The sequence below is a fragment of the Lichenostomus cassidix genome, chromosome 2, assembly GCF_008360975.1.
Source record: "Lichenostomus cassidix isolate B80296 chromosome 2, HeHo_3.0, whole genome shotgun sequence".
Classification (NCBI taxonomy): Eukaryota; Metazoa; Chordata; class Aves; order Passeriformes; family Meliphagidae; genus Lichenostomus; species Lichenostomus cassidix.
Genome location: NC_139482.1, coordinates 130928193 through 130955776, shown reverse-complemented (window position 1 = coordinate 130955776; position 27584 = coordinate 130928193). Strand labels below are relative to the sequence as shown.

At 38.6% G+C, this 27584-nt stretch overlaps 2 protein-coding genes and 1 long non-coding RNA gene across 7 annotated transcripts in view; 2 read left to right on the top strand and 1 right to left on the bottom strand.

The window, feature by feature from the left end:
- SNX31 (sorting nexin 31) overlaps positions 1–10389 on the top strand; it is a 27272-nt gene extending 16883 nt beyond the window's left edge. The window contains 13 exon segments of the mRNA XM_085049850.1: positions 164–251; positions 2102–2171; positions 2721–2793; positions 2796–2812; positions 3459–3668; positions 4182–4280; positions 4537–4611; positions 5619–5679; positions 8189–8246; positions 8248–8276; positions 8476–8572; positions 9285–9666; positions 10300–10389. Of these exon segments, the coding sequence (XP_084905976.1) occupies positions 164–251; positions 2102–2171; positions 2721–2793; positions 2796–2812; positions 3459–3668; positions 4182–4280; positions 4537–4611; positions 5619–5679; positions 8189–8246; positions 8248–8276; positions 8476–8572; positions 9285–9666; positions 10300–10389 (1349 nt within the window).
- Positions 9607–27584, top strand: ANKRD46 (ankyrin repeat domain 46). Of its 5 annotated transcripts, none has more exons than XM_085053324.1 (5): positions 9937–10105; positions 11170–11256; positions 19728–20070; positions 21382–21540; positions 21764–25533. In XM_085053324.1, the coding sequence occupies exons 3-5, from the start codon at positions 19760–19762 to the stop codon at positions 21846–21848; spliced, it is 555 nt and encodes a 184-aa protein (XP_084909450.1). In that variant the 5' UTR covers positions 9937–10105; positions 11170–11256; positions 19728–19759; the 3' UTR covers positions 21849–25533. The 5 variants fall into 5 exon arrangements, with proteins under 5 accessions (XP_084909448.1, XP_084909450.1, XP_084909446.1 ...); XM_085053320.1 differs by lacking the exon at positions 21764–25533 and adding an exon at positions 25544–27584 and having other exon boundaries at positions 9947–10105; XM_085053322.1 differs by lacking the exons at positions 9937–10105; positions 11170–11256; positions 21764–25533 and adding exons at positions 9607–9666; positions 25544–27584.
- On the bottom strand, positions 13739–22519 carry LOC146442292 (uncharacterized). Its single transcript, XR_014850216.1, has 3 exons — positions 22467–22519; positions 21850–21965; positions 13739–13803 (listed from the first exon to the last, which is right to left on the bottom strand). It is a non-coding gene; the product is annotated as an uncharacterized LOC146442292 (long non-coding RNA).

The window sequence follows — 27584 nt, the reverse complement described above, 5'->3', positions numbered from 1 at the left end:
GGAAGAAAATTACCTTGACATCTAACTTTACTCCAGAATCTGTATTTCTTGTTTTTCTTCTCTAAAAGCACGTTGATAACCAGCAATAACTCATACACAAAAGTAGTTGGGCTATTTCACTAGATTTCACCAAATGTCTCTGTAGTTTTCCTTCTTTCCCCAGTGGTGAAAAAAGTGGCAGAACTTGAATTTCCTTATGTGAGTCTTCAGAGCATGAAGGAGTTGCACTGTAAGCTTGGGATCAGAAAGTGGTGAGCAAGAAGCTTAAGCAAAACTACTAAGATGCATGAAAACTACTATGAGTAGAGAAAGAAATCCCTTGAATAACTGAGTTACAAAGCCTTCAAGCTTCGGCACCTTGACTGTTTGGCTTTTTTCTGAGGCCGATTTTTAATTGGAATTGACTGGTTTCTGTGGCCCTGCATGTTTTAAATTTTAGCACTGTAGTATTCCTGAAAGGTCCTTTACTGTAGCTAGGTATTTATTCCCTCTCTATTTCAGAATCTGTAGAGAGGTGTTTTGTGGCTCCTTGCCTCCTAATATTTATACCTGCACAATGCAGTGACCACAAATAAGAATATATCTGTAAACAATATAGAAGAGAGCTTTGAGTTCTGAGTTGCAAGCTGACCCTCTGGGCAGAGATGGATTATTTTTTATCTGAAGTGCTCATTTCTGTACACTAATATACACAATACCTGAGGCCACAGCTTGAGCATTTCTTTTGGTAAGTGGTCTGGCTTAAACAGCAGAGCACTCTTCCCCTTCCATTTGCTTGTTCCTTGGGCTATTCCTCAGTTATGCTGGTGGAATTGTGTGGGCAAACAGTGGTGAACTGGACTGGCAAGCTAACCTGGTCTAGAAATACAGGCTTTAAATTTTTTTATTTGGTTTTGAAGGCCTATTTTTGGCCTGAGTCAGTCCACTGGTTGTGTTTGCTGTGCAGCAAATGGTAATGCTGACTTGTGGGCGGGCATAAACCGTGGGGATTGGGAGCCTGGTGCCAAGGTCCCATTTTTCAGAGTGCCCTGAAGGGGCACTTAGGCAGTATAGCAGGGTCAGTCTGATCGCTCCCTGCTGCAGCTGTGCTCTGGTCTACGTATTCCTACAAGGAAAAAGAAAAAAAGAAATCTATTTTTGCTTGCTTAATGAATTTTATTGATTGCAGCAGATGAATGATTGTAGCAGAAAAGGAACAACAGACCATGTCTTGGTGGCAGTGAGGAAGGTTGCTTGGCTTGAAGGTACACAGAAACCTGTTGTTTGATTCTAGTAACTTGTCTGGTTTAAATCTACTGTGTTAGAGCTTGGCCTCTACAAAGCTTTCTCTGTTTCCCTATAAGTGCCCTTACAAAGTGCAGAACTAGCAGTCCAGTGAAAGAACGGCATGGTGCTCAGCTATGACAATGTCTGAGCAGATACTTCTCCACGGAGCACTGCTCCAAGCCCAGAGGTAGGAAATGGGGCTGTCTGCAGGACCCGTGTCCCAGCGCAGTGCGAGTGACACGCCCGTACTGGCCGTGGAGCGTGCGCTGCTCCGGTCGTACGGCTGTGGAGATTTACCCAGGCTGCTTTAAACCAACGGGCTCAGGCCAGCTGTGCCCCCTGGCATGTTGGATAACTGAGTGTTCAACTTGCTTTGCTGCTGCACTGATCTCAGCCTGCCGCAGCTCCACAGCTGTTGGTGCTGCATCTAGCTGGCTTCAGGCTACGTCTTGGATGCCAGCACTGCAGCATGGCAGTGACTGCTCTAGGACCCTTATCAACTGCTGTGTAGAGAAACCCAGAGTTGTTTGAGGAAAGGAGGAAAAAATGTTAGTTCTGTATTGTAACTCTTATGTTTGGTAGCACCAAAATCAAAGTGGAGAGATTGGACAACCTGACTCTAGTTTATTTCCATTCTACTACAATGTATAAAGAATGAGTACAGCACACACTTCAATATTACATCTGTTGGTTAGTTTGGTGTTTTTTAATCTGGTAAGGAATGAAATCTTTCTGGATTGTGCTCCCACTTTATTTAGCTGAAAAAATCAAACCACCATTCAATAGAAGCATTTCTTCATATTTTATTACTTTTTTTCCCCTTGGCTTGGGAAAGTTATATAGATTCTTCTCTTAATACACTGCTGATGGACTGTAGAGCTTCACAGAACTTGCTACACATGCAGGTAAAACTGAAAGGACTTTGTAATTTTAAAAGTTTAAATTTTATACAAATTCTTGACGTATTTATGTATGGTTCTTGTTGGCACTGCTTTGTGACAGCAAGTTAACATGCTGGTTATAGATGTTGATAGTGGGCCTGTTGGTGTTTTGGGGTTTTTTCCTCCTTCAAACCCTTGTATTAGAGATTCTAACTCATCTATGTTTTGTGTATGGGAAAGATATTACAGAAAAAGGACGTATTTAGGTATCCATCTACTGTATTTTCAAGGTGATACACGTATCTGTATGTTCCTAATATGTAGGCGCTCTGTCCTGATATGGGAGCATGTAGGTGAACTGTAGGTGTGTTGAGCTGTACATCTACACTGAGCTTTGGAAACTATTAATTCATGAGGAAAGAACAGTGTAGAACTTGTCCTAAAATCAGCGGCTTTAAAAAAAAAACAAAACCAACCACAAGGTTTCTATTTCTGTGTGTGTTTCTTAATGTTTGTGAGAAAGGAAATATATTTTTGCTGACTTTTTATGCTATTTTTTAAAATTCTTTTAAGGCAATCAAGGAAGTTAAGAGGAATTGGGCTAAACCAACAGAAGAGCAGATGCAGGAAGTTGAATTTCTACAAAAATTGTAAACAAAGCAAAGGTAAAACAGCATTAAAAAACAATTTAAACAGATCAAAGGAGTGGGTTTTTTAAGAAATTATACTAGAGGCTATGACTTCAAAAACAGAGCATGGTTTTGTGAAGTGGTTTGAACTAGAGACACAGGTCTCCCATCTCCTGGTCAGATACTGAACCAACAAATAGAAAAGAAGATTCCAATCTGTGGTAATATTTTTTAAAAATCCCAGCAGAATGAGCTAGCAAGAAGTTTCTGACTGAATGGTATTCTTCTCTGAAAAACTCAGGTGCAAAAATTTGTCTTCCAGTTTAGGCAACCAGATGAAAATTCAGACTGCTGGGACTGCTGCTCATAGTAGTGCTTACTTGTTAGTTTTATGTCTCACTATCATCATATCTGATAATCATCCAAAATACCCAGCTCATCATATCCTGTTTTAAAAAAAATCAAGTTTCTAACTGGACTATTAGCATTATTCTCTGAATCAAGCATTGACCTATTGTGGTAAATCTGTGTCCTTCCAGAAGAAAGAATATTAGGAGTTTTAAACATTTGTCTTATAGCCCTTTTAGCCCTTTTTCTTTTATTTTTTTCCTTTTTTTTTCCCAAATCACTAGACTTATGTGCCGTTACAGCAAATTGCATCAGTTCTGTATTTTTGGTGCAGTTCCTGATGCAGATTCGAGAAATGCAGTTCTATGGTATGTATAACTTAATGTTTGATCCTTTTATTTGTGACTATCCAGAAAAAAGCTGCTCAGCTGACATCCATGTTGGCAGTGATGAGATTAGCTGCTGCATAATACTGCCCACTAACCAAATCAAAGAGGTCAGCTTTAAAATCAACAGATTAAGAATTTGGCAGGTTACTTTTCTTGTAAGTACTTCACTGACTTTGTATCTAAATTCACTTCCTCTTCATGAAAAATAAGGTTGGAAGGCCTGGGGAGAAGGGGGTGATGTGTTTTAGATCTCTTCCACTTACCCATATTCTCCTCCAAACCTAGTCTGAAACATATTCTCTTGGCAGCCTTTACAGCAGTAAATCTAGCTTTACTCTGCCATTTTCTTCCTTTCCTAGCATTCCATATCATACTTTACCTTTCCTTTCCTTTTGGAGGTAGAGTTGAAAGAGTTTTGCGTGGGAGCAAATAACTGCTTTAGCCAGCTTTATGCTTGCAAAGACTCCCCCTTCCTACCTCCCACTTCCTCCCTCCCACAGGGAAAGTGTTCTGGTAGAGATATCAGCTGTTTTATTTGTATACTGTATAAAATGAACCTAATTGACTGATTCCAATTTAAGGTTGAACATATTAGTGCTGTTTTTAGCTGCTCCTTCTGTTCATTGGCTGGGGGGTTTTTGTTTGGTTTTTCTTGTTTGTTTTTCCAGGGTGCTACAAAGGACGGCAAAGAAGACACACTGGAGCTCTGATTTGAGTACAATTACTCAGGCACATGAAAGTGAATAATAATATTGTACACAAAACAGGTTATTTCTCAACCCTTTCAGGAAAGGATCAGAGTAAAATGTAATCTTACAGGGTTAGTCATGCTGAGGAGGGCCATAAGGAACTGCAGCTTGTTTGGTGCACTATAAGGATGTTAAGAACAGAGTAAAATTATCTGAGTCAGGAAAATGAAAATTCAGTAGTTAGGGACTAATTTTCTCCTGGAGAAAGAATGGAAGAGTCAAGTATGTCTTTTAATAGAAGAAATCAGAGAGTTATCTGGTTTACCCTCTTCAGACCTTTGTGTTCAGTAGCTGCTTGAAGAAGATTGTATCAGAACAGAGGATGAAGGCAGCCAAAGGCCCTGAAATGGTGAGCATGTGTCTTGGCCTAGGAATTTGTATTTAATATGAGACAAGCCTGCTACTCTATTACTCTTACAACTGTGCTGAGAGAAGTACCATTGAGGAAAATATCTTGCACATTCCAAAATACCAGTACAGAATTAATTGACTAAAAAACACATCTTTGCTCAGTTTACTGAAACAATATTCTGAATGTTAGAGATGGTTTACCATCATAGTTTTAATAATATGCTTTACATTCTCTCTCCTTCAACTTTTTCTGAGTATGATAAAGGATATAGATCGTGTAATTTTTTGTGTGTTCTGCACTACCCTGTTGTATCCATTTCTGGCTTTCAGTTTTTCCCCACTTCACTTTCTTGCTCCATCTGCTGCATTGTTAGACCAAATTGAGATCTGTGACATTCATACTAAGAAAATTTTAGAAGTGTTAATAAACTAAAAATCTGATTTGTAGCTAAAATACTTCTGTCTTTTGCGTGGGCCTTTCAGGATGCAAGTATGTTAAGATATTCGATATTTTAAAAATAATTTCTAGCATTAGTAATGTCTTTGTTTAACCTTGTGATATCTAAAGACTTTGTCTGCCAACTGAAAATGTCTGACAAGGAAAAAAGAAAGGACCATGTGTGATCTTCTAGGCCAATGCTGATTAGAGTGAGCAGTGACACAATGAAGAGCGTGTTTTTTCATAGCGTTAGACTGTAAATGATTCAGAAGAAAAGACCAATTTTAATCTTGGGAAAGATTGGATCTCTTTATTTCTAAGTCTATTTGTAATGGAAGTAAACTTTTAATTATAAAGATTAGCACTCATTATGTAACTAGTCAGCTATTGATAGTAGCTTGTACTAAACCAGAGAATTATGAGAGAAGAGCCACTATGCCAGTTCATTTCCTACATTGTTGCTGCTAGGTGTAACTGAAGGCTGATTTGATCAGCATAATTTGTTACAGTACTTAGGAGAGCATTTCAGCTTCTTCTACATTTACATTTGTCAATCTGTTCTGGAGATCAAGATGCCTCAATAGATGAAAAATAGTAAGAAATCCAGCATCCAACAAAAACAGATTAGTGAGTGAGAAATTGTCTCCAAAATGTAAATATGGCACGTTCTAGCTTGTGTTGTTTAGCCCAACCTCTGTTTTTCTGGTTAGGTAAACAAAAAAATTTAATGAGAATTTCTTTGGGTGGGAAAAGGAGGAAAACTTGAACTGTGGGAGGAAGAGGAGGGCAAAAAAAAAGTCTGAATAAAAAAGATTATTTTAGGTTGATGGGTTCCACAACTAGCTTGATGGGTTCCACAACTTGCTTCATTTTATTTGCTTATTTCAAGTATTCCTGAATGACATAATTGAAATTTACAGAAAGACAGAATATGTATGGAGATCAAGTATGTTTATCCACATGCAGCTGCTGATACATTTTACAGACGTATTTAGATTCTGCACTAGGATTATTTATGCATTTGTTTTTCCCTCTAGTTGGGAATCATACCCATTTGGAAATTTTGACATTACATATCCATACACAGGCATTGCCATCACATAAAAGATGCAATTCCAAGTTCATTAACAGGAATCAGTATCCATTGCTGATAGTTCCTGAACAGCTAAATTACTAAAAGATGTTGCTCTTTCAAGTTATTTGTTGAATGAAAGGGAATAATATAAATGAATTAAAATAAATAACTCTATTACAACATGTGACTGGCTGAAGAAAAATATTTCTAGAAGAGAAATCCTAAACTTTATCTGAGTTCAGAAAAAAGTGATGTTGCTGTACCTTTAGAAACCATAAAACCAATCACTAACTGCTCTTCAACAAGCAAACTTATTAAACTGTGTGGTTGGTTCTCTTGCCCATTTCTTTGAGCTGCTCTGTACTTGTAACTGCTGGAGATGAGATTCTAGGTTAGGTGTGGCCTTCAGCATTCACAAATAACTTGCAAATGATGTTAAGGGAGACAACATTTTCTGACTAGAATTGCACCTGTGCTGGAGACTTAAGGATGTGGTTCAGTGGCTTTGCTGTGGCGAAGCTTTAGCAAGGACTAAGTTGCGTGGCACTCTGAGCTTGAAGCCATTGCTCTGACCTGACCATATTTAAAATATATGTTTTGTGAGAAGAGCAGCCTTGGCCAGAGCAACAGAAAACCACTGAGCTTATCACCTGTGTCTGGCTGCTGATACAAAGCTCAGCAAGCTAAGAAAATTAAAGCTAATTATTAGAACAGAGCTGTTAAAGCAAGTCAAGGTGTGCTCTTACATTAAACAGTGATAGTATGGAATGCTGTATCTCATTTTATACAGCAAATTTGAGGTGACTTAGGTCTTCATACGCCAAGCTGTGTTTTTAGACAATTAATGTAAAATCTTAAACCATGGTGAGCTACCATCTAAATGCTGGCATCGCAATGTTAGGGTTCTTAAGGCTTTCCTCTGCTATTTTTCTGTTTTTCTTTGCCTGATGCATGAAAAATGTATTAAAAGTTTATGTTTCATACATTCTCATTTGAAAAAGTGTTGTTTGAGTTGGGTCTTTATAATTTTGGCATTAGCATCCCCAAGAGTCTTACAAGTCTTTCCTCTCAGTTGGAGAAAAGTTACACTGATGCTGTTGACTCTGCAAACTTGCATCAAATATTTCCTGCCGACTCATGAGAAGAAAAACGTAACTTTTCTTTTGTTTCTGATCCTGTAGGAATACACTGATACTGCTAGATTAGCATAACAGCCTGAAAATTCTTGTTTGGATATACAGCCTAGTGCAGCAGTAAGATTTAATAGGAAAATGAAGAAGCATAGGTGGACTTTGCAGATAGTGAGGCTTTGATGTAGAAGTGCCTGCACCTAGGCAATTCTGCTGTTACGTCTTTTAGAAATCTTGAAACAGGCATGAAATAACTTCTACAGAGATAATGTATGCAAAACCTGGTTGCAGCTTCCTCATGCCTCGATGTTAGTTATTGCAGCATGGTTACCATAGCTTCATGATAGACACTTCTATTAAGATTTTCAGGACATTAAATATACAAACATATATCAAGAAGAAAAATTGGTGCCATAGATTTTCCTAATACAACAGAAAGCTGCAGATACAGGCAACGAAATAATATAATTTTTCTGCTTATACCTGCCAGATGATACACTATTCAGAAGCTTCAGAAAGTACTTGGTACCTTTTAGGAAAAGTAGAGTTGAAAGGTGAGATTCATGCAGTTGTTATGGTTAAAGAATGTGTGATTAACAGCAGTCAATCCAATTCAGAAGGCCTATTAGGCAGTACTTTAACTATATATGCATATATGTCCTTGGGATCACTATAATGCCAAATAACATTGATGTTGGCACATTTGGAATTGCTGTTCAATCCACAGATAATACATTGTAATAAGCCTCAGAGCAGAAACAACTGTTCTTGTGTTCTATTCCAGCAGAAAAAAAATTTTGTTCTCTCTGAAATATCTGAGAGATCAACCTGAACAGTATTATGTGAGACTTTCTAGCTTCTAAAGGTAATTTGTATCTACCATTGAAATGCATATGACCTTCTAACTGTTTATTTGCTTCACTGCAGGTAGTTCATTTGGGTTTTATATCAAGGAAAAGATTTTTGCTTAGGCCAAATGCAGATAACTGTATTTGACAAAATAAGAGAAGACGACCTTGGTAATTTATTTTTGACACTGTCTTTCAAAATGAGTTGTCCGAAAATAATAAACCCATTGTTGAAGTCTTGAATTATAAGGGAAAAAAACATCTTCAGTGTAATTCCTTGCCTGTGCACTGTTCTTTAGAGTTTTTACAACTGTAATTACCAGTGTGAATGGGTGCTGAGACTCTGCTTTATTGTTTTGTTTTTCCCCAGAAACTGTCGGGCAGAAAGAAGGGGAAGGGTTGACGGGAAAAGGTGCTACTCTGTTAGAAAGGAAGAAGTATTTACATTATCAGTTTACAATGTTTCTGTGAGTACCTGTAATTAGTGTGATGGTTGAGCAGGCTATTGCCTAGGCATCTTCTGGGAAAGGCACACATTTCCTCTGCTCCTTCCAAGCAGACCAGACTACAGACTATAGCTTGCTTATTGACTTGCTTGAGGTATAATCCATCCAAAAAAGATGCTACAGTAATATTTTGGGGAAAGTCAAATGACTTCAGGCCCCATCCTTTCTTCCCTTTCACCCCCATTCACTTAGAGAACCTTGGTGCTAAAAAGATGTGGGGAGAGAAGAACTGTACTTTTGCCTGATTTTTGCGGTGTTACAGGGGTAGCATACACAGCAGCATCAAAATTGCATAATCACAGAATCAATTAGGTTGAAAAAGACCTCTGAGATCGAGTCCAACCTCTGCCCGAACACCACCATATCAACCTCACCATGGTCCAGTCTTTCCTTAAACACCTCCACGGCTGGTGACTTCCCTGCCTCCCCGAGCAAACCATTGCAATGTCTAGTCACCCTTTCTGTGAAGAAATTCCTCCTGATGTCCAACCCCAGCCACCCCTGGCACAGCTCAGGGCCACGTTTTCTCGTCCTGTCGCTGGTTGCCTGGGAAAAGAGCCCAACCCCACCTGGCTGTAGCCTCCTCTCAGGCAGTTGTAGAGTCATAAGGTCCCCCCTGAGCCTCCTTTTCTCCAGGCTAAGCACCCCCAGCTCCCTCAGCTGCTCCTCCCAGGACTCACGCTCCAGGCCCTTCACGGCAGCTCGGCTGCCCTTCTCTGGACGCAATCCAGCATCTCCATGTCCTTCCTGAATTGAGGGGCCCAGAACTGAGCCCAGGAGTCGAGGTGAGGCCTCACCAGTGCCCAGCACGGGGGGACAATCACCGCCCTGGTCCTGCTGGCCACCCTGTTCCCGATTCCTGCTCCCGGCGGGCCAGCAGCGCACCGCGGCTCTGTCCCGTCCCGCTGCGCCGGGCCGGCGCGGCTGCGAGGGGCCGGATGGGCACGGACCGCCCGCCGCCAGCGGCCTCCGCCCAGCAGGGGGAGCTCGCACCCGCGCCGCCGCTCGGCCGCTCGCTCCGCCCGGCCCCGCGCGCCCCCGGGAGCCCCGCGCAGGTAGGGCGGAGGGGCCGGGAGCCTGCGGGGCGGGCGGCAGCGGGCGGCCTGGGGGCACGGCGGGGCACGGCGGGGCAGGGCAGGGCGCTTTCACCCCGCCAGGGCTGTGCCGGGCCCGGGCAGGAGCCGCGGATGGGCCCTGGGCAGAGCCCGGCCGGAGCCGGGGCGGTGGGGCGCTGTGATGCCGTTGGGTGGGCGAGCAGCGGCAGCAGTGCCATGCCCGGGAGGGCAGCGGGGCCGGGAGCGCGGCCGCCCGGCTGTCGGGGCGGGGGGGAGCGTGCGGCTTGATCGTGCTTTCTAGGAGAAAACAGTGAAGATACGTGAAACTGAAATACGTGTTTTAACCTGCTCTCAAAACTGTCTTTAAGGGAAATGGAGTAGTTCCCTTTATTGTTTTCTAGACCGCACTAAGGCTGCTGCACGCTGTTATTGTGAAAAGGTAGGGATAACACCTGAATTGTGGACAGGGAAGTAACTAGAGACAAGCTATAGTGAGTAATACTGAATCGAGAATCCATCAAATCTGGGTATCAAAGGGTCTAAAATTAGTTCTTTGACGATCAGTCCTGAGACCAATCTTATTAAATATTTAATAGAGCTCTTGATGTAGCAATTAAAACTTTACTGTCTTAGTTTGGTAGTGATGAAGAGCTGGGAGGCATTGGCAATGCAGAAGAGGGATATAATACTACACAGAAAGAATTGGGTGATCCTGAGAACTAGGGTGTGAAATAAATACAGTAACGATTTAAAGAAAGAGGATTTACAGTTGTAACATTCCAAGCAAAAAATTCTTAGAAGAAATTCCTACCATTTGAAAGCAACACAGAACCCAAGAATGTTAGGTACTGAATTGTGGAAGAGGTAAATGGTGAGTACAGTGATCCAGTTAAAGGAGTTACTGTTTTCCATGAACAGAACTCTAGAATTCTTTGTATAATGTTAATCATTCTCAGTAAAAAAGTGGAACAGAAACAGGAAGATATGCTGAGGTCAATTAGGGAAAGTAGGAGTCTGTTGGAAGAGGCAGTTGGCTTTTTTTAATTTTGCAGAATAATTTTAATTTTGCTTTCTATTGAACCATCAAAGTAAACACCATGAAGGGAATAAACTGAGCTAAAGGATGATGTTAATACATGAATAGTTTAACACAGATTTTAAGATTAATAATATATGAGAATTTCTAACCGTCAGAGAGCACTGATACTGAGGACCAGCCTTCCAAACAGTCAAGGAAGAGCAAAATCTGAACACCGTTTAGATGGAATAGGACTGGTTTGTAAAAGTAATGCCTTTGTTTGCTGCAGCAGAGGCTTAATCTTAGTGTTACCTGTAGTCTATAGATGAGTTTTTCTTTTTTGGTCATTTGTGAAATAGGTTATTAGCAATAACTTGTCCAATTGTTTTTTATAAGAAAAATATTAATAGTAATGTTTGCAGTCTGTATAGTAGGGTTGGTGACAATCAGAAAATGACGCTGGCTAATTGCTGTCTTTTTTGAAGTTGAAGAAAAGGTGTGAAGAGTTAAGCCGAGATGAGTTGAAGGCTGAAGTGTAGTATGTGCATCTGCTGTCTTCTTACCAGAGCAGTGTGAGTTTGCCTCTCAAAATCAGTTCTGATCTGTAAGCAGTGACACATTTCCTCAGCAGGTTTTGGTATCCCTAAGTCAGAGTTGTCTCATCAGCAAGAGTGAGAGATTTGAAGCAGTGCTTTAAGTTGACTGTATTACCTCACATTCTTTTGATCTTGATGTTGGAACACATGGGGCCTTGAAGTCCTCATCTGCAGCTCAGGACCTGAGATACAAGGTTGTCCAAGGAGTGGACTACTACTGGAGGCTCTTTTAGGCATTTGGGTATGCTGGAATTTTGAGGACTGCCACTCTTTTCTTTCAATCTGTCTGTCAGTTAATATCTTCCCACATGATCTCAAGTTGTGGATGTTCCACTTCTAGACTGATTAGCACATAAGGTATTTTAGAAGACATTGGTTTATACATGTTATGTGAAATACACAATCCGTGATGCATTGAGCTTTCTGCAGATCATCCATAGAATGCTGTTAGAGTAGGTGGCAGGCATGGGCTCGTTCCACCAAATTTCCACTGTGGGAGTTTATTGTGTTTCTAAGTCAAGAGTGCAGACAGTGAAATGGTCGGCTTTGTTATGGATTGCTTTGCCATTTAAAGATGATACTTACTAAATATGTGGGGGGAAAATGGTTTTCTCTTGTGCAATCCCCCACTGCAGCCATGTCTGTACTTACAGGACTTTGATTCTGGCTTTCATTCATGTATCAAAACCACTTTTCCAAGTGACATTTTTTCTTTCACTTTATTGATACAATTTCAGTTGGCTGAGTGGAACAGAGCTGCTTAAACACCAGTTTTGTCACTCAGCAAATTCTCACATCCAAGCAATGCCGCTATATCAGCTGAATTTTATAACATAAAGGCATAAATCCTGTAATGCTCATTGATGGGGTCATATTCTTCAGCATGCTCAGGACCTCTTAGAATGTCTGATCAGCAGTAGTGGATGGTGACAGAAAAAGGGCAGCAGTACATTTCAGGAAAGGCTTCTGGTGCATGGGCTTCCCATGGATGGTGTAAAATGCTTGTCTGTCTTCTTCACCTCAGTATTTGTTATCTACAGAAGAATATGCCTGTTCGTGTTATGTGTTAGTACCTTAGAGACCTGCTCTGCCTGAGATTGGGTATGTCTTCAGAGGTTTGCTACGTCCAAGGCTCATCAGCTTTTACTCAGGGTTACTGAGTAGGGTTGTAGATACAGGTGATGTGGATTTTCAGGAAGCATTAAAACAAAGTACCATACCAGAGGCTTTTGAGGAGATTGGATGGTTGTAATATCAAAGAAGTTTCTTCCATGCAGAAGTGGCTGGCTTGAAAAATTATAAAGAAAGCAAAATGAAAGTGCTAGAAAAAGGAAGGAGACAAAAAGGTGGCACATGAGCTTTAGTGTATACAAAGTAAGATGATGTCTTGGACAGAATAATGCTTACATGGTGCTGTACTCACAACTGGCAGCCACCACTCAAGAAAAAGTGCTTGGAGTTACCATTGAATGTTCCCTGGAAACCTAAGCTCATTGTGCCATGGCAGCCAGAGAGGCAGAAAAGTGGTGACTGTCGTCAGAGAGGCAGTGAGAAGACAGAGGGCACCATTGTGCTGCTGCAGCTGGTGCCCCCACATTTGGGTTAGCATGTGTGGTTCTGGTCTCTGCATCAATTTGCTTTATTGCTCGTATTAAGTTCTGATTTCTGATGATTCCTGCTGGACACAAGGTTTTTCCCCATCTTAGTAAATGTGTTGTCTCAGACTTACTGTTTGTCTAGTTAAAAGGACTGGGCTTTGGGGGGTGGGGCTTGGATTTAGTTTTGCTTGTTTTATAAGAAACAGGCGCAAATACATACTCCTTAAAATGAAATACGTTTGTCTTCAGAACTCAAGCAACATACCAAACTCCTCATTTCACTAATAGAGAATCAGAACTTAAATGAGAATGCTGTTTATACTGCAAAGAAATAGCAGTTTGGATTTCAGAATCTTTTAATCAAGTTTCATAAAATCTTATTTTCAGGCCTTTCACCATTTCCTTCCCAGGAAAATAGAAAACACTGCAAATGTAGAAAAAGTGTGAGTCCAGGCTTACACACCACACCAGTACCTAAAGGGAACTTACAGGAAAGCTGGAGAGGGGCTTTTTGCTAGGGCAAGGGGGAGTGGCTTTAAACTGACACAGGACAGGTTTAGACTGGATGTAAGGGTGAAATTCTTTCCTGTGAGGGTGAAGAAAAACTGAAACACGTTGCCCAGAAAAGACTTGGATGCCCATCCCTGGAAGTGTTCAAGGGCAGGCTAGATGGGGCTTTGAGCAACCTGGTCTAGTGGGTGTCCGAGGCGTCCCTGCACATGGCAGGGCCAGATGACCTTTTAAGGTCCTTCCCAACTCAAACGATTCTGTGCGTCCCTCCAGTGGGACAGGAATTCATCAGCCCACGCGGTGGCAGTGTCCATCCAGACTCCAGTGCTGCTCCTGCCTCGGCAGCCTGCGCCCAGCCAGAGCTATCCCTCGTTCCTCTGTCGCTGTTGTCTTCTTTTCCAGAAGACTTCAGAGTCTGCAGGACGTTTAAACGCAAACAATTAAGAGTGGGATCAATTCTCTCTACTCTTTTAAAAACCAGACAAATAAACCAACAACTAAACAATAGGTACTAACCTTTAATATTTTCTTGACCAGCATACACATGCTCCCAGCAGAGACAAAAAAAGGAATTTGAATAAAGATTTGTGAAGAGTGATAATTATGACAATATGATTCAATAAATTTCTGTAAAAACAGATGTATTCAAACTGGCCACAATGATTAGAGAAGTACTGCAGTTATATACTGGTTTAACTGAGCCATTTGTGGGGAATTAAAGTTACAGATTATTTGAAGAAATCCGTAAATTGTCTTTTTTCCTAAATAATTCTCATGCAGAAGATGAAAAATGAGCAATGTTCAAAAAATACTTAGCTGTATATTTGATAGAAGTTAAATGTGCTGAAACACGTAATGCAACTGAGCTACCAGTTAAGTTTAGCAAGAATGTTTGTGAATCTGCTTGTTGATAAAGATCTTTTAAAAGAATGATCTCTTTCTTATTGTTCCCTTGTTTTGTGTACATAAATACTCAAAGCTTGTACTATTTTATCTGGGGAAGCATTCTGCAACCCTGGATTGGCATTTGAGGTCTTGTAAATTTTTTACCTTGCAATGTTGACATACTGGCAGTGATGAGCAAAGCTCCCCATTTCCCAATGCCATCATCTGCTGATCTATAAGAGCAGCAATAAGTGTTAAAACTTTTTCATAAAGTACTTTGTAGCCCGTACTTGTGAAGCCCTTTGTGTATGCAGTGCACCAGAGTTTCTACTTGCAGGATGGTCCTGACATCAGAACACACCTGTGTGTCTCATGTGTGCATAAGGAAATGGGAATGATTGGAAACAAATGGCATAAATAATGTTGTTCTATAATCACCTACCCATGTGGCTGACTAGGGACATGAGAGCTGATGTAGGTGTTACGAATCTGCTGTGATACCTCAAGTCCGGGAACCGTGAAAAAAATAACTAAAGTTAGAAAGGGCAAATGCTGCAAAATACAGCATTGTGTAAAATAGGCATCATGCTGTAGTCAATCTGAGGTGCTGCTTTTAGCAGCAGTTCCATATTAGTGGAGTCATAAAACTCTGTTTCAGTTGTACTGAAAAGACAAAGGTTTCTAATAGAAAATACAGAACTCTAAATGGATTTTGATGTACATAATGGAGTTCTTTCCTAAATGGAAATGACCTGATCACATAATTTTTTGCTAAATACAATATTTATTCAGTTAAACGACTTCTTAGTAGCTTACACATAAATACATGTGTGCATGAAAACTTGGCAAGGAATTTCTCCCTCAGCATTTTAAGTGAAGTACTGGAATGTTTTTCATTCACTTAAATAATGAAGAGGAAAAGCTCTGCAAGCCACTGCCACTGAAGTGCTTTCAAAGTGCTTTACAGAAAGAGGATGCTGTTTACCACAAGGGAGTTGACAAATGCAAATTTTGCAAGTAACACATACCATGTGTTTGCTGGCATGGGAGGTTGCTTTTCCTGGGTTTTGTTTTAGTTTCCATTTCTTGGTGGAGACAGCCTCTCTAGTGGTAATCTTACTCATGCCTAGGTTCTAGATATCAAAGTGTATATTAATATTGAGAAGTCTCAAGGATTGAGCAATCTGATACTATTCTGTTATCTTGATGTGTTGTTTTAAAATACGGACAATAACTTCCGTTTTCCTGAATGTAATGGAAAATACTGTAGTTCTGCAGAGCTGGTATATCCTGTGGAGCAGTGACTGGGGGATTAATCCCAACTTGGCAGGCCCATTAATACTTCTGTAGTGGAGGGACGGGACCCATGAGTGATTGTTTCTCCTGTGGAGCCATTCTCTCCTGTTCCTGGGCTATTTTGTAGCTGTTGAACTTAATGAGAAAGCAGAGACAACAGCATATATTTACTGTAAAATAAAACTGTACATGGTTAACACAAATTTTAGGACTAGCTTAAGAAGTGACAGAACTTGAATTTGGCTCTGTGGTTTGAATTTTTCAAGATCACTCCTGGCTTCTGCAGCCAAGAACATGTCCAACACTACATCAGTGTGGGACAGTGAGTTACCATTGTACCCAGTATAGTGAGAGACAACTGATTCCTATTAAAGTAGATGATTTTTACAGAATTGCTTAATATAAGCATTCATTTTGAAAACAAAACAGCTTGGTTAAATTTTTTTAGTCTGTACTAGCTCACATGGGTCATTGAAGAGGCTTACAGCATAATTTCTAAAATTACTAATTAAAAAGTACACTGTGTTGAGGCTATATAAATATATAAATCTAGGGAAAATGTATTCTTATATTATGCCTAAAGGGAATCCTTCTAGCTTGGGAGGATGTTTTGAATTAACTTTCTTTCACTAAACAAATTTTCTGTCAAAGTACCAAGTTAGTAAAAGCAAAACTTTTTTAAAACAGATTACAATTTAACAGATACATTTTCAGTAGATAGTGATGCATTTTTACAAGCAGTCATTTACTTCAGTCTTTAAAATTTAAATTTATTTATATAGTACTAGTAATTTTTAGGGATGTTCAGAACCGTAATTATGCAATATTTTGTGTCTTGTTACTAATGCAGGTCTATTTTTCCTAGTTGCTGACTATGAAATCAGTCCTCACTGGTAGTGAACCAGCTTAGGGACAGATTCAGAGTTGTTACCTGATTCAGGAGTGATTTAAAGAGAATGGACAATGCTGTTTTGTGTCTAAATTTTGTTCCTAAATCTGTTGTATTAGATAGTCATTGCAACAATAATGTTTTGATACTGTGGACAGAAATGTAACCACCATTTGTTTAATCAAAAATACCTTACTAAGCTGACCTGCAATTTTTTAATGAGTTTTGTTAGACAGGAAATTTTGTGATGTTGGGTTTAATTTGAGGCGAGGACATGTCGTTTGGGGTCTGACATTTTAAAGATGGTGCATAGTTCAGCTTTGTATGCAGCTTGTATTTGGCATAGGTATGGTAGCCATATGTGAAATAGAATTGTGTTCGTAGAAAAAATCTTTTTAATCACAAAGATAAATCAAACCAGATGGTCCAGATTTTTTTTTGTGTGTGAATGTGTTTGCTTAGTGCACAGTCTTCAAGTATTGGGAAGAAGGATTTGCTTCATCTTTGTCTTTCTTGCTGTGAAATACTAGGGTTTTACATTTAGTCTTCTACACATCAGTGATCAGTTCTAGAAGATTCTAGTGATATTAAATTCTGAATCAGAATTACTTCCAGTTACACTTTCTGTTAACTGCTAGTTTTCGTGCTTTCTTTTCTGAGAAGATAGGGAGGTGAATTTTTTTCTTGGTATTATTAGCTAATGTTTCAGTCATGGAAATGTCACAGTTGGGGAATTCTGTAAGGCTTTACCAGACATACACGTCTGGTATGAAAATACAAACATTAGCTTACATTTAACAGGGCATGCCATGCTATTTCTCAAATAGCTTAAGTCTCTTCCAGTATAATATTCTTATGTTGACTTATGTTAGGCCTTGTTTTATTAAGCAGGTTTAAACACTCAAGCATTATTTTACAAGTGAATCACAATCTTTTTGTCAAGTGCAAGGAGGGGTTTGTGCTATTGATATGCTGCTACTAGGGCTGATAATTGGAGGTTTTATGATGATTTATGATCTTGCTTTAGGGAAGATTTAGCACAGAATATAAAGGTCACAATCAGATTGCAGAGAAAGTGGGCCCATTATTTTTCTCAGCAAAGATTGGACAAGCAGAGAGGAAGAATAATTCTGGTATCATTCATGATTTAGGTGGAAAATGGGCAAAAAAATCAAAATTGCTGTCAGCTGGGAATCCTAGCTTTGTAGCATCCAGGGGGTTCTAATATTAATTGAAAATGCAAGTAATTACATTGTCCTTTCTTGTTGTATAGGCTTATGAGGAAGCTGTTAGTGCCCTAAATGACACCAATCTTTCAGCTTTATGGTGTGAACTGGCCACTTGCTATTGGAGAAGGTTGTGCAAAAGGGTTCGTGAGCCAGTGACGTACTATCATGTGCTTAAAAACATACTTGCAGCCTAGAGGAATGTACTCTGCTTAAAATCATTCCTTATACAGATATCAGGACGTAGAATTTATTTCTATCTCTTTCTCTTCAGCATCCAATAAAGAAAAAAAAAGGTGCATTCCTGCATTGGGAACTAGACAGTGTTGATGCATGTAGCAGAATTTGTCCAGATAGGAAACACAACCTAGTGAAGTTTAAGTATGATTTACTAATCTCAATAGCCCCCCAGTGCTACAGCTGTTATTCACACCAGTGTGTAAACATTTTGAAATTACTTCTCTAGATACTTTGATCTTGAATTTGATCTAAAACATGGGGGAAGAGCTATAAAATATAGACATTATGAACTCTCAAAAAAGGAGAGGTTTTAAATTGAATTCTTTGGCTACTGGCCATGTTTCCATTCTCCTGGCTGAATGAGTGCACTGGTGTGGAAGGATACCTTATATAGATGAGAAAATTTAAAGCTGTGTATAGCAGTTTTAATAAGAGGTTCAGATAGTTAATCAGAACACTGCTACACCATAAGCCAAGAATAGAAACCCTGGGCAACTGAAAAATACTGTTTCAAGTCAAGTTTCAGTTCACTTTCTATTCAAAGCTTATCTAGTAAAATAATTTTTCTGTCCTGTCACTTGAACTTTGTCACATCTCTATTGAGATTTCATCTAAGGATTTTTAGTGGTTTATATGACTTTTTTTTTCTTTTTTGCCTCCACTCTGAGGGCATGCAAAGAGAGGACTGTTGTCCAGTCTTCTAGATGTTTTCATTGTTTCATGTTTTCAGCTTCTTACAGTTGCTTCATGAACATTTTACCATTCTCTTGCTAAATCATTCTCTTTTTTGCTTATTGTTTTCAAGTAATCTTTTCTGTGTCCCGTAAGCACATAAGTGTCATCATACTCTCATTATTTGACTCATCCTTAAAATATTCTCCTGCAAAACTGAAATCATAGTTCATTAATTATTCTAAATCAAGTAATCCATGGTGAAACATTTATCTTCCTCTTTTACATCCTGATACAGAAAAGGACTTAATCCCTTATTTCATATTAAGCCAGAGAAAGTACGTTTGTGTTTCTCCATGTTGAGGTTTTATTTGAACCCACAGCAGCTCTGTACTTGATTTTACTATTGTGTTCCTTTTACCCACTTCCAGTTTTTGGTGAGCAGTTTCACTTAATACATTTCGTTTTCTGTGGTCTGTGTTGCTGTTCTTGTTTGTTCAGCAGTTTGTGTATCTCTGCTACTGTAAAAATAATGTTCTGCAAAGGCTGTTGAAAAACAGATTTCTTGCAGAATGAAGAAATTAGTATTTTTATTAATCAAGCATTTTTAGCTGCACTGTACTTAGTGCATTGAAGTTCAAATTCAGATGGTGAAAATCCCATTGGAGCAGCTTTGCTTACAGATGGTTAAAAGTGCAGTTAGTGTCACTGTGCAAGTGGGCTGAATTGTGTGAGTTTCCCCATTTATGAAAGGTTCTTCCTTTCTGTCCCAGTCTATGGTGTTCTACCCTTTAATATCAAAGGTGTTTTACCTTTAATGCCCTTTATAATTTCAACCTAGTGATTCCCTACTAGGTTGAAAACGAAGCACCTGTCTTGCATTTGTGGCAGAGACCTTACCAGTTTTCTGTCATAACAACAAAGCTTTGCTGCTCTTTCCAAACATGTGAGCTCTTTCCATGTTACCAAAAGGGAATGCAGCACACAAAGTTAATGTGTATGACAGGAACATTTCAGAGTTGGCCTATAAGCTAGTTTGCATCCTTGTTTGGGAACACGAGCACTCTACAGATTATTTACATTGTGGTTTTTTGCCGGGTTTCACTATCATTTCTTCACTTTTACTTGCAGGTTGGTCACCTTCTCCTGAGAGAATCAGAGCAATGTCCTACGTTTTTGTAAACGACTCCTCCCAGACAAATGTGCCACTGCTGCAGGCGTGTATTGATGGAGATTTTAACTATTCCAAACGACTGTTAGAGAGTGGTTTCGACCCAAATATTCGTGACAGCCGAGGCCGAACAGGCCTTCACCTGGCTGCAGCCAGAGGAAATGTAGACATCTGTCAACTCTTGCATAAATTTGGGGCTGACCTACTAGCCACTGATTACCAGGGTAACACAGCCCTTCACCTGTGTGGGCATGTCGATACCATCCAGTTCCTAGTTTCTAATGGACTTAAAATTGATATTTGGTAAGTCACTTTTTACAGTATGTATTTTATAATATATTGCTTTTCTGTCACCTGAGCCTTGCTGTAAATCTGCTGTTGTTGAAATGCTGTATATGGTGCAATTCCACTTTTTAAAGATACCACTTAATTAAAAAAAACCCAAACAAACAAAAAACCCCCCAAAATAAAAAGGCAGGAAAACAGTAAAAGGCCACTTCTGCTAGTCTGTGCAACAAGCAAAGCAAATGAAAATTGCTGCTGCTGGTGTGGGCTGCTGTATCTAATTCTGCCTCATTGATGACATTGCTGCCCTGGTTTGGCCAGACAACCAGGTGTGGGTGGTTGGCACCAAAGAAAAAATCCCATTGACTACTTTAAAAGAATTTTCTCCACCCCAGTTTCTATTGTTGTACTATGGAAGACAAAGAAAATACAGTAAATGTGTGTGTCAGTTCATTCCCATACTCCTCTGTTAACAATGCTTCCTTTCAGTGTTTTTGCCCTCCCTCAAAGTCTGTGACTCAGAATATTGTATATTCTTTCCTTCTGGCTTCCAGCAGCTGTCAGATGCCAGTGCTCAGATGGAAGCTCTCAAGCTGCAAAATAACTAGCTGTTTCATTCCTGTACTGAATTACTTTGTTTGTGGAACTTTCTGCATATTCACAATGTGTGCAAAAACCAGGAGTAATGTCAAAAGCTTTGAGTTTTTAAATCTGACCCTTTTTTACCTGTCCCTCATTAATGTTTTCAACTCAGCAAAACTAGTTATTGGTAGACCAGATTATTTATGGGTTGTGGGTTGGGATTTTTTTCCCCTCATTTCAAACAGCTCTGGTGGAAATTCCTGGTCTAAAGGCAGCTCTGGTCCTATTCAGTATTATTTTAATAGCAGCAGAGGGACCATCTGTATTTTATTTCATTTTTGCCTGATGTCCTAATATTCTCATGGAAAAGGAACTATAAAGAGCCAGATTTCACAATTCTTTCTTGAAATTGAGCTTAAACTTGAACATTGCCATAAATCTACTGGTTGGGTTTTTTTTTTGCTATTACACCCAGAGATTCCAATTAGATTAGAGTCCTAGGAATTTTGATTTTATTTAGGGGGGGAAAGAGTTGTGCAATTTCAAACCTAAACCTAAATATACTGATTTTCTTCTTTGGCAAATTGTGCCATAACTTGGCTTCCAATAGATTGGAATTTATTAGTGTCTGATTAAACAGAAAATAGTTCTGAAGACTTACTAAATTGTTATATGTTGTGCTGAGTTGACTTGTTGCAAAATGTCAACATTAAAATTTTCTTATGTCTTTTTATGGGCTTGTTTTAGCAACCACCAAGGTGCAACACCTCTTGTTCTTGCCAAACGAAGGGGTGTGAATAAAGATGTGATTAGACTGCTGGAATCTCTAGAGGAGCAAGAGGTGAAAGGATTTAACAGAGGAGCTCATTCAAAGCTGGAGACAATGCAAACGGCTGAAAGTGAAAGGTATTTACCAAACAAAAATAATTACTAAAGAAATAATGTTTATGGCTTTCAGGTTTTTGTGATTGACTTGATTGTTTATTCCTCAAAACAGATAATATCAAATTTGGCCTGATAGTATCAGACAAATTGAAAATTCAGTGTTAAATTTTGAGAAGTCTCTTTAAACAGATCAAATGTGAGGGAGAAAAAGAACTTCTATTGAGATTTTAATTCTCCATTACAGAGTCACAAAAATAAATATTATACCACTTATCACAAAGCTAAGCAGAAAAGAGTGTGAAATGCAAAATGCCAGAATTACAGGCTAACCTGACATGCTTTTGATGATTGTCTATGCAAAGAAGAGGTAGCAGACTTTTCATCCATCTGAACTTGAATAAAGATTTTACATGGTGCCGTATGTGAAATTTCTATCTTTAGTAGTCCTGGAAAAGATGGAGAATAAGAATTTCATGGTTGCTAAAAGATAGTTAAGGGAGAGCTGAAGATTTTAAGAAAATTGCTGAGCATTTCAGGGAAAGTACTGAGTTAGAGGGAAGTTACTAATAAATTACTGAAGGTCTGGTTCTGGGACTGTGCTTACTTAAATAAAGTAGAAGCATGAGAAATAGAAGCATATTAGTGATACCAAGAAGGAAAATACAAGCAACCTTGAGGAAAATTGGAATGGCATAGACAAAAACCTGGGGTTACAAGGGAGAGGAAATCAGTAGGAGTAAATTGTGATTCAATAGCACAAAATGCAGCTCTAATTACTGAAAGCTGTGTGCCATAAAATACAACCTTTTCAGTGGAAAACAAAGGTATAGGAGAAAAGGCTTGGTGCATTAGTCAGTTTCAGGAGTTAATGCTGCCCTGAAAAATGCAGTGAAGTCCTACAAAGCACGAAACAAGGTATTTTCACTACATAAAGAAAATTTTCAGACCTGTTGTATAAAGCAATGATGACTCCTGCTCTCTAGTATGTCTTAATATGCTGTTTACCCTGGTTCAAAAAACTTGTGGCTTTTTTTATATTGTCTAATGATGACCATGAACTATGACTACTGGAACATTACATCACAAAACACAGGGAGTTTTGTCACATAACTGTTGCTCAGTTTGGGTCAAAATGTAGACGGGCTGTACTTTAAACAGAAAAAAAGCTGTATAAATAGAGTTAGATCTAAGTTGAGCAAACAGAAAGGTGAAACCAACAAAACTGCAGAAATCATGCCCAATACTCCCAGTGAGCAGACTTTGAGTTCTTTCTTATACATCAGGTGACTCCATCTCTCAGAGAGACTGTTTTAAGACCTGAAACAGAAAATTAATTTTATTTTCAAAATTGCATGGTTATACTTTATAAGAATTAGTACATATTACCTTTCTGACTTTACTAATTTATTGAAAGTTTCTTGACACACAGAAGTGCACTTAGGCTGATTTTGTTTAAACATATGGACCATCACCTCAGCCCCATTTGAATTCTGATTCTTGATTTGATGGTGTCCCTTTAACGAACATAGCTTCCTTTCTGCTATTTGACCTTCATAAACGTTATATTGTTTGCTTTGGCAAGGAAGTCAGCAACTCTCCTTGGGGACAGGCACAGAGACATAAACAGTGCACTACCCAGCTTGTTTGGGAACGTGTTTAAAATGTCTGAAATACATTATTTTTAAAGTAACAAATAGCAGATGCCTACAGGAGCCAAAGCAAATGAACTGGTGTGCTGTTTGCTTTGTAAATAAATAATGTCTTTTTACCAGTTGGCTTTTCAGACCTCCACAGTTTCACTTCTCCCTCTTAGTATTATTTTCTCATTTTAGAGACACTTAGATTAATGTCTTCTGTTCTCTGCCCTCTGAACTCTTACATTATGTATGAACCTATGGAGAAATAATACTCTTTCTAAAAACAGTCTCTGACTTCAGTTTTCTGCTCCTTGTTACACGCAGTTGCTGCTGCTCTGGAAGCAGAGGCCAGGGCTCTGTTCCCAAGTCAAATTTGTTCTTGCTTGCTTTGCCCTCCTCCCAATGAGGAGTGGCCCTGCTGCCAGGAGGCAGAGCTCGCTCTGTCCCTCACACAGACATCTGTCCATCTGCACAGCCCAGCAGGACCTGTGCCACAAGCGTGTCCGAATGTGAGCTCCCACCTGCTGTTGGGCACAGGGGAACATCTGTCTGGGCTGGGTGGCACAAACTCTTCTGAGGATGTGTTGCTGCATTACCAGTTCTTCTGCAGCTGTAATTGGTATTTAGAAAAAATATCTTGAATAACATTGATTTTAATTGGCTCGTAATATAAAATAGCAAAAATGTTTTCTATGTACCCTTTTTAATGAGCAAGCATGTGATCTTTTCACTTAAATTGCATTGCACCTTTATTTAACCTCTCTGTGGTTATGTATTAACTAGTTTGTACTTAGTGAGTAAGAAGTTCTGTTCTACACAAAGGGCTGTTTTTTATTAAACCCTTTGTTTTGCTTGGGAAATCATCATAAGCAAGGAAGATGACTAAATCCTGCAGCCATGGGCAAGCTAAAATAGCTTTACAGCATGGTAAATATTAAAAAAACAAAAATACAGGCTCTTTAATAGGCAATTCCTGAAATCTTGTGCATGTGATGCTGCAATCTTCGAGCAAGCCCTGGGAGTTTAGGCTAATTGTTCTTCGGTGTTTGTACTTCCTGAGAAAAAATACCATATGAATAGTGTGAAGTTTTCCCATGGTGTAATCTTAGAGGAGAGATTAATGAATGAGACTTCTTTCTGATAACCATAATTCGTCAATTTATTTCTTTCACAAAGAATAACAGCATTTCCACAATTAGTTTTGACTTGGAAGTCACTTTTCCCTGATTTTTAAAAATTTTTATTATTAATCCTGTAAGAAATATCTAGGAATATGGTAACTGAAAGCAGTTTAAAGGGAGGAAAAAGAATTACTTTTTTTTCCTCTGCTTACATTCTGCTGTTGACATAATTGAGTATGTGGTTGATTCCACCATTTCCTTTCTGTGGTTGTCAAGGCCTGATCCTGTAAACACCTGTGTAAGTCAAGTGAGAAGTAGTAAGACTGTGCAGATGGCCAAAATTTTAAATGAAATCAAGCTATGAGAAAGCTTTCCTATTCTTCATGTGGTTTTTCATAAGCAACAGAGTTTCCTGTTATAATTGTGAAACCAGCAAAATTGGGAGAATTACACCAGAAGCCAGGCAGCGTTATGCGACAACTTACCTCTTTTCTAAAGGTGAACTATTGTCAAGAAAACTGCCTTACTTTGATTTTATAGTTGTTTTTCATTTAAAAGTGAGAATTCCAGTCCCTAAATTACAGTCTGACAGTTTAAGGGGGCCTGATGGATTGGTAGTGAAATATTAAAACATCAAAGCAGTCACTGAACACCATATGGCAGAAAACACAGCAATGCCAACTTCTTCAGAAAGTTTCTGAACTGCTTGTTACCCAAATTTATTGATTTCTGTGATTTTTTTTTTAATGCTAGAGAAGAGGCATATAGCAAAGACATCCAGGAGAGTAGTAAACGTCACAGCAGGATTCAGCATCTAAATTAATATTTGTTAAAGTTTCCATTTTATTCTTCAGAGGTGTTTTTTTAGTCATAATTTGTTTTATTAACAAATAATGTGTGCTCCTTGAGGCTTTAACTTATGCTTCATTATATTTTACTATATAATAGCCATATATAGTAGGAGTTATAGGGACTGACCTTTGAAGACTTCTAGGTAGCAGGCCTGAAAATTCAGGGCAGTTGTACATATGCAAATATCATTCTCTTTGCACAGGTTAATAAAATGTCCTCTCAGATGAAGTCAGTTTAGAATTAGGAGTGTTTTCCTGATCTGATTTGTCTTGATTTAGCAGCATCAATGCTATAAATCAGTAGGTGGGTTTAATTTTTAATTTAGAATGTTTCAGTTGCCCTTAGTAGGATTACTGTCATACTTAAAGGTGCGTTCTTTTGCTCTGATGTATTTTTAACTTTAATCCTTTGTAGTGCAATGGAAAGCCATTCCCTTCTTAATCCAAACCTACAGCAAGGTGAAGGAGTTCTTTCCAGTTTCCGCACCACATGGCAAGAGTTTGTGGAAGACCTGGGCTTCTGGAGGGTGCTGCTCCTCATCATTGTCATCGCTCTTCTGTCCCTTGGAATAGCATATTATGTTAGTGGGGTGCTTCCTTTTGTAGAAAACCAGCCTGAACTGGTGCACTGAAGCAAATGCAAAGAAGTACAGTATCCTTTTCCCTGTTCTAATCTTATTTGGAGCTTCTTGGAATTATTCTCTTGGTGCAGACAGTGGCAGCTGTATATACTGTTTGCCTTTTGTACTTACTATTAACCCCTTTGAAAGAGGGATTAATTAATTTCAAGTAAAACACTAAATTCTAAAGCATTCCTAAGCTACCTCTGACTTACCTTGACTTGCAAGCAAGATGTGAAGATAATCCTCTCTGATAAAATATTGTCATTTTAAAAGGCCTTTCATTATGAATATAAATTCCTGCATATGAAAAATATATCCTATTACAGAACCAAATTTAGTTTATTTTTCCTATGAAGAGAGGTAAATCTATTGTTGGAGTTTTTTGTATGTGCTTCAGTTGAAAGAAAAATACTCTTTAAAAAGTCCTCCTCAAGAAATCTAAATAATGTAATAACACATTGTGATATATAGACAGTAATAAGCTGCGACTCCATAGTTATTTTAATGCCTCTCCATAGTTTCGTATCTGCTAGTTAAAAAAAAGAATGAGAAATTGTTCAAGTTTTACTATGTCTCTGATGTATAGATCTCTCCTTTATTTATTAGGTTAATGTAGTGTCTTCCCCAGATGAATTTAATGTTGTTAATACCTGCCTGAAGTAAATTTTGTAGAACAAAACTGTTTGTTGTGCTTTGGAAAAAGCCTTGGGCTGAAAATTTTGCATTTTTGTTGAAATGTTGCTAAGCAAACCTTTCTTTGCAAGGGTAATTAAAAAGTGATTTAGCTGTTCTGCCATGTATATAATAATTCTGTAAGGTCATTGTGAAATATATCATGAAGGATAACTTTTTCTTCCTCCCATAAGGATCAGACTGAACCATATAATTGTGTTGTTTTCATGTTTGTGGAGAGAAATTGGTTGAATAGATTTCCTTTCTAGAATTGTTTTCCATTTCAGTTGTTTTCAGGCAAAACCTACATGCTTATAAATTACTTTCTGAGTATGCACAGTAAAAGTATTTAAAATACTAATATTTAGGAGCCTTGTATGAAATTAAATCTTGTTCCGTTCTGTACTTTGCTGTGAAACCCTTTGTTGTAAATAACCTAGGGATACGAATCCATTAGACATTCCTTTATGAAGGCTAGAAGAGTATTGTATAATAAGTTGGCATTTCAGAGAAAGTGGATTCTCTCTCCCCATGCTGATTAGTCATCTAATTCTCTTTGTTGCCATTGCCTTGAAAATCCCAAACAAAATTCATTCGGTGAGCCTAAGGAATCAATTTATATTTCTTTATTTAGCCATTCCTAAGTTGTTGCTAAATAGCATAAAACATTTATTTTACATATAATAAATACTGATAGAAGTGATCTACATTGTTCTGTTCTGGTACCTTGTATATTTTTCTTTCTTGTTTATTAGTTTGAATAAAGGGGGTTGTTGTCTTTGTTTTGATGTGTGACATAGCTTTTACTGGAGCTAGGTGCCATTTTAAATTGCATCTGAATAAATCTTGATCTCAGTTCTTAAGTTAAATGACACAATGCTTTTTTAGCTGCACAATACTGCAGAAAAGAAAACATCTTAAGAAAAAAAACCAAATGAGAGCATATTCCTCCTCTGAGTATTTCAATTATGGTACCATTGTTCACTAATAGATAAACTCATCGTATACCTAAATTACATTTACTTGTCTAAATAAGTACATTTCTGTCAATAATACCATGCATCTTGATTAATGACATTGTCTTTGAGTGTGTATTATCTGCATAATTTGTAATTGTATACTCAGTATGGGCGAATGCCACAAATAAATACATGTAGTAAA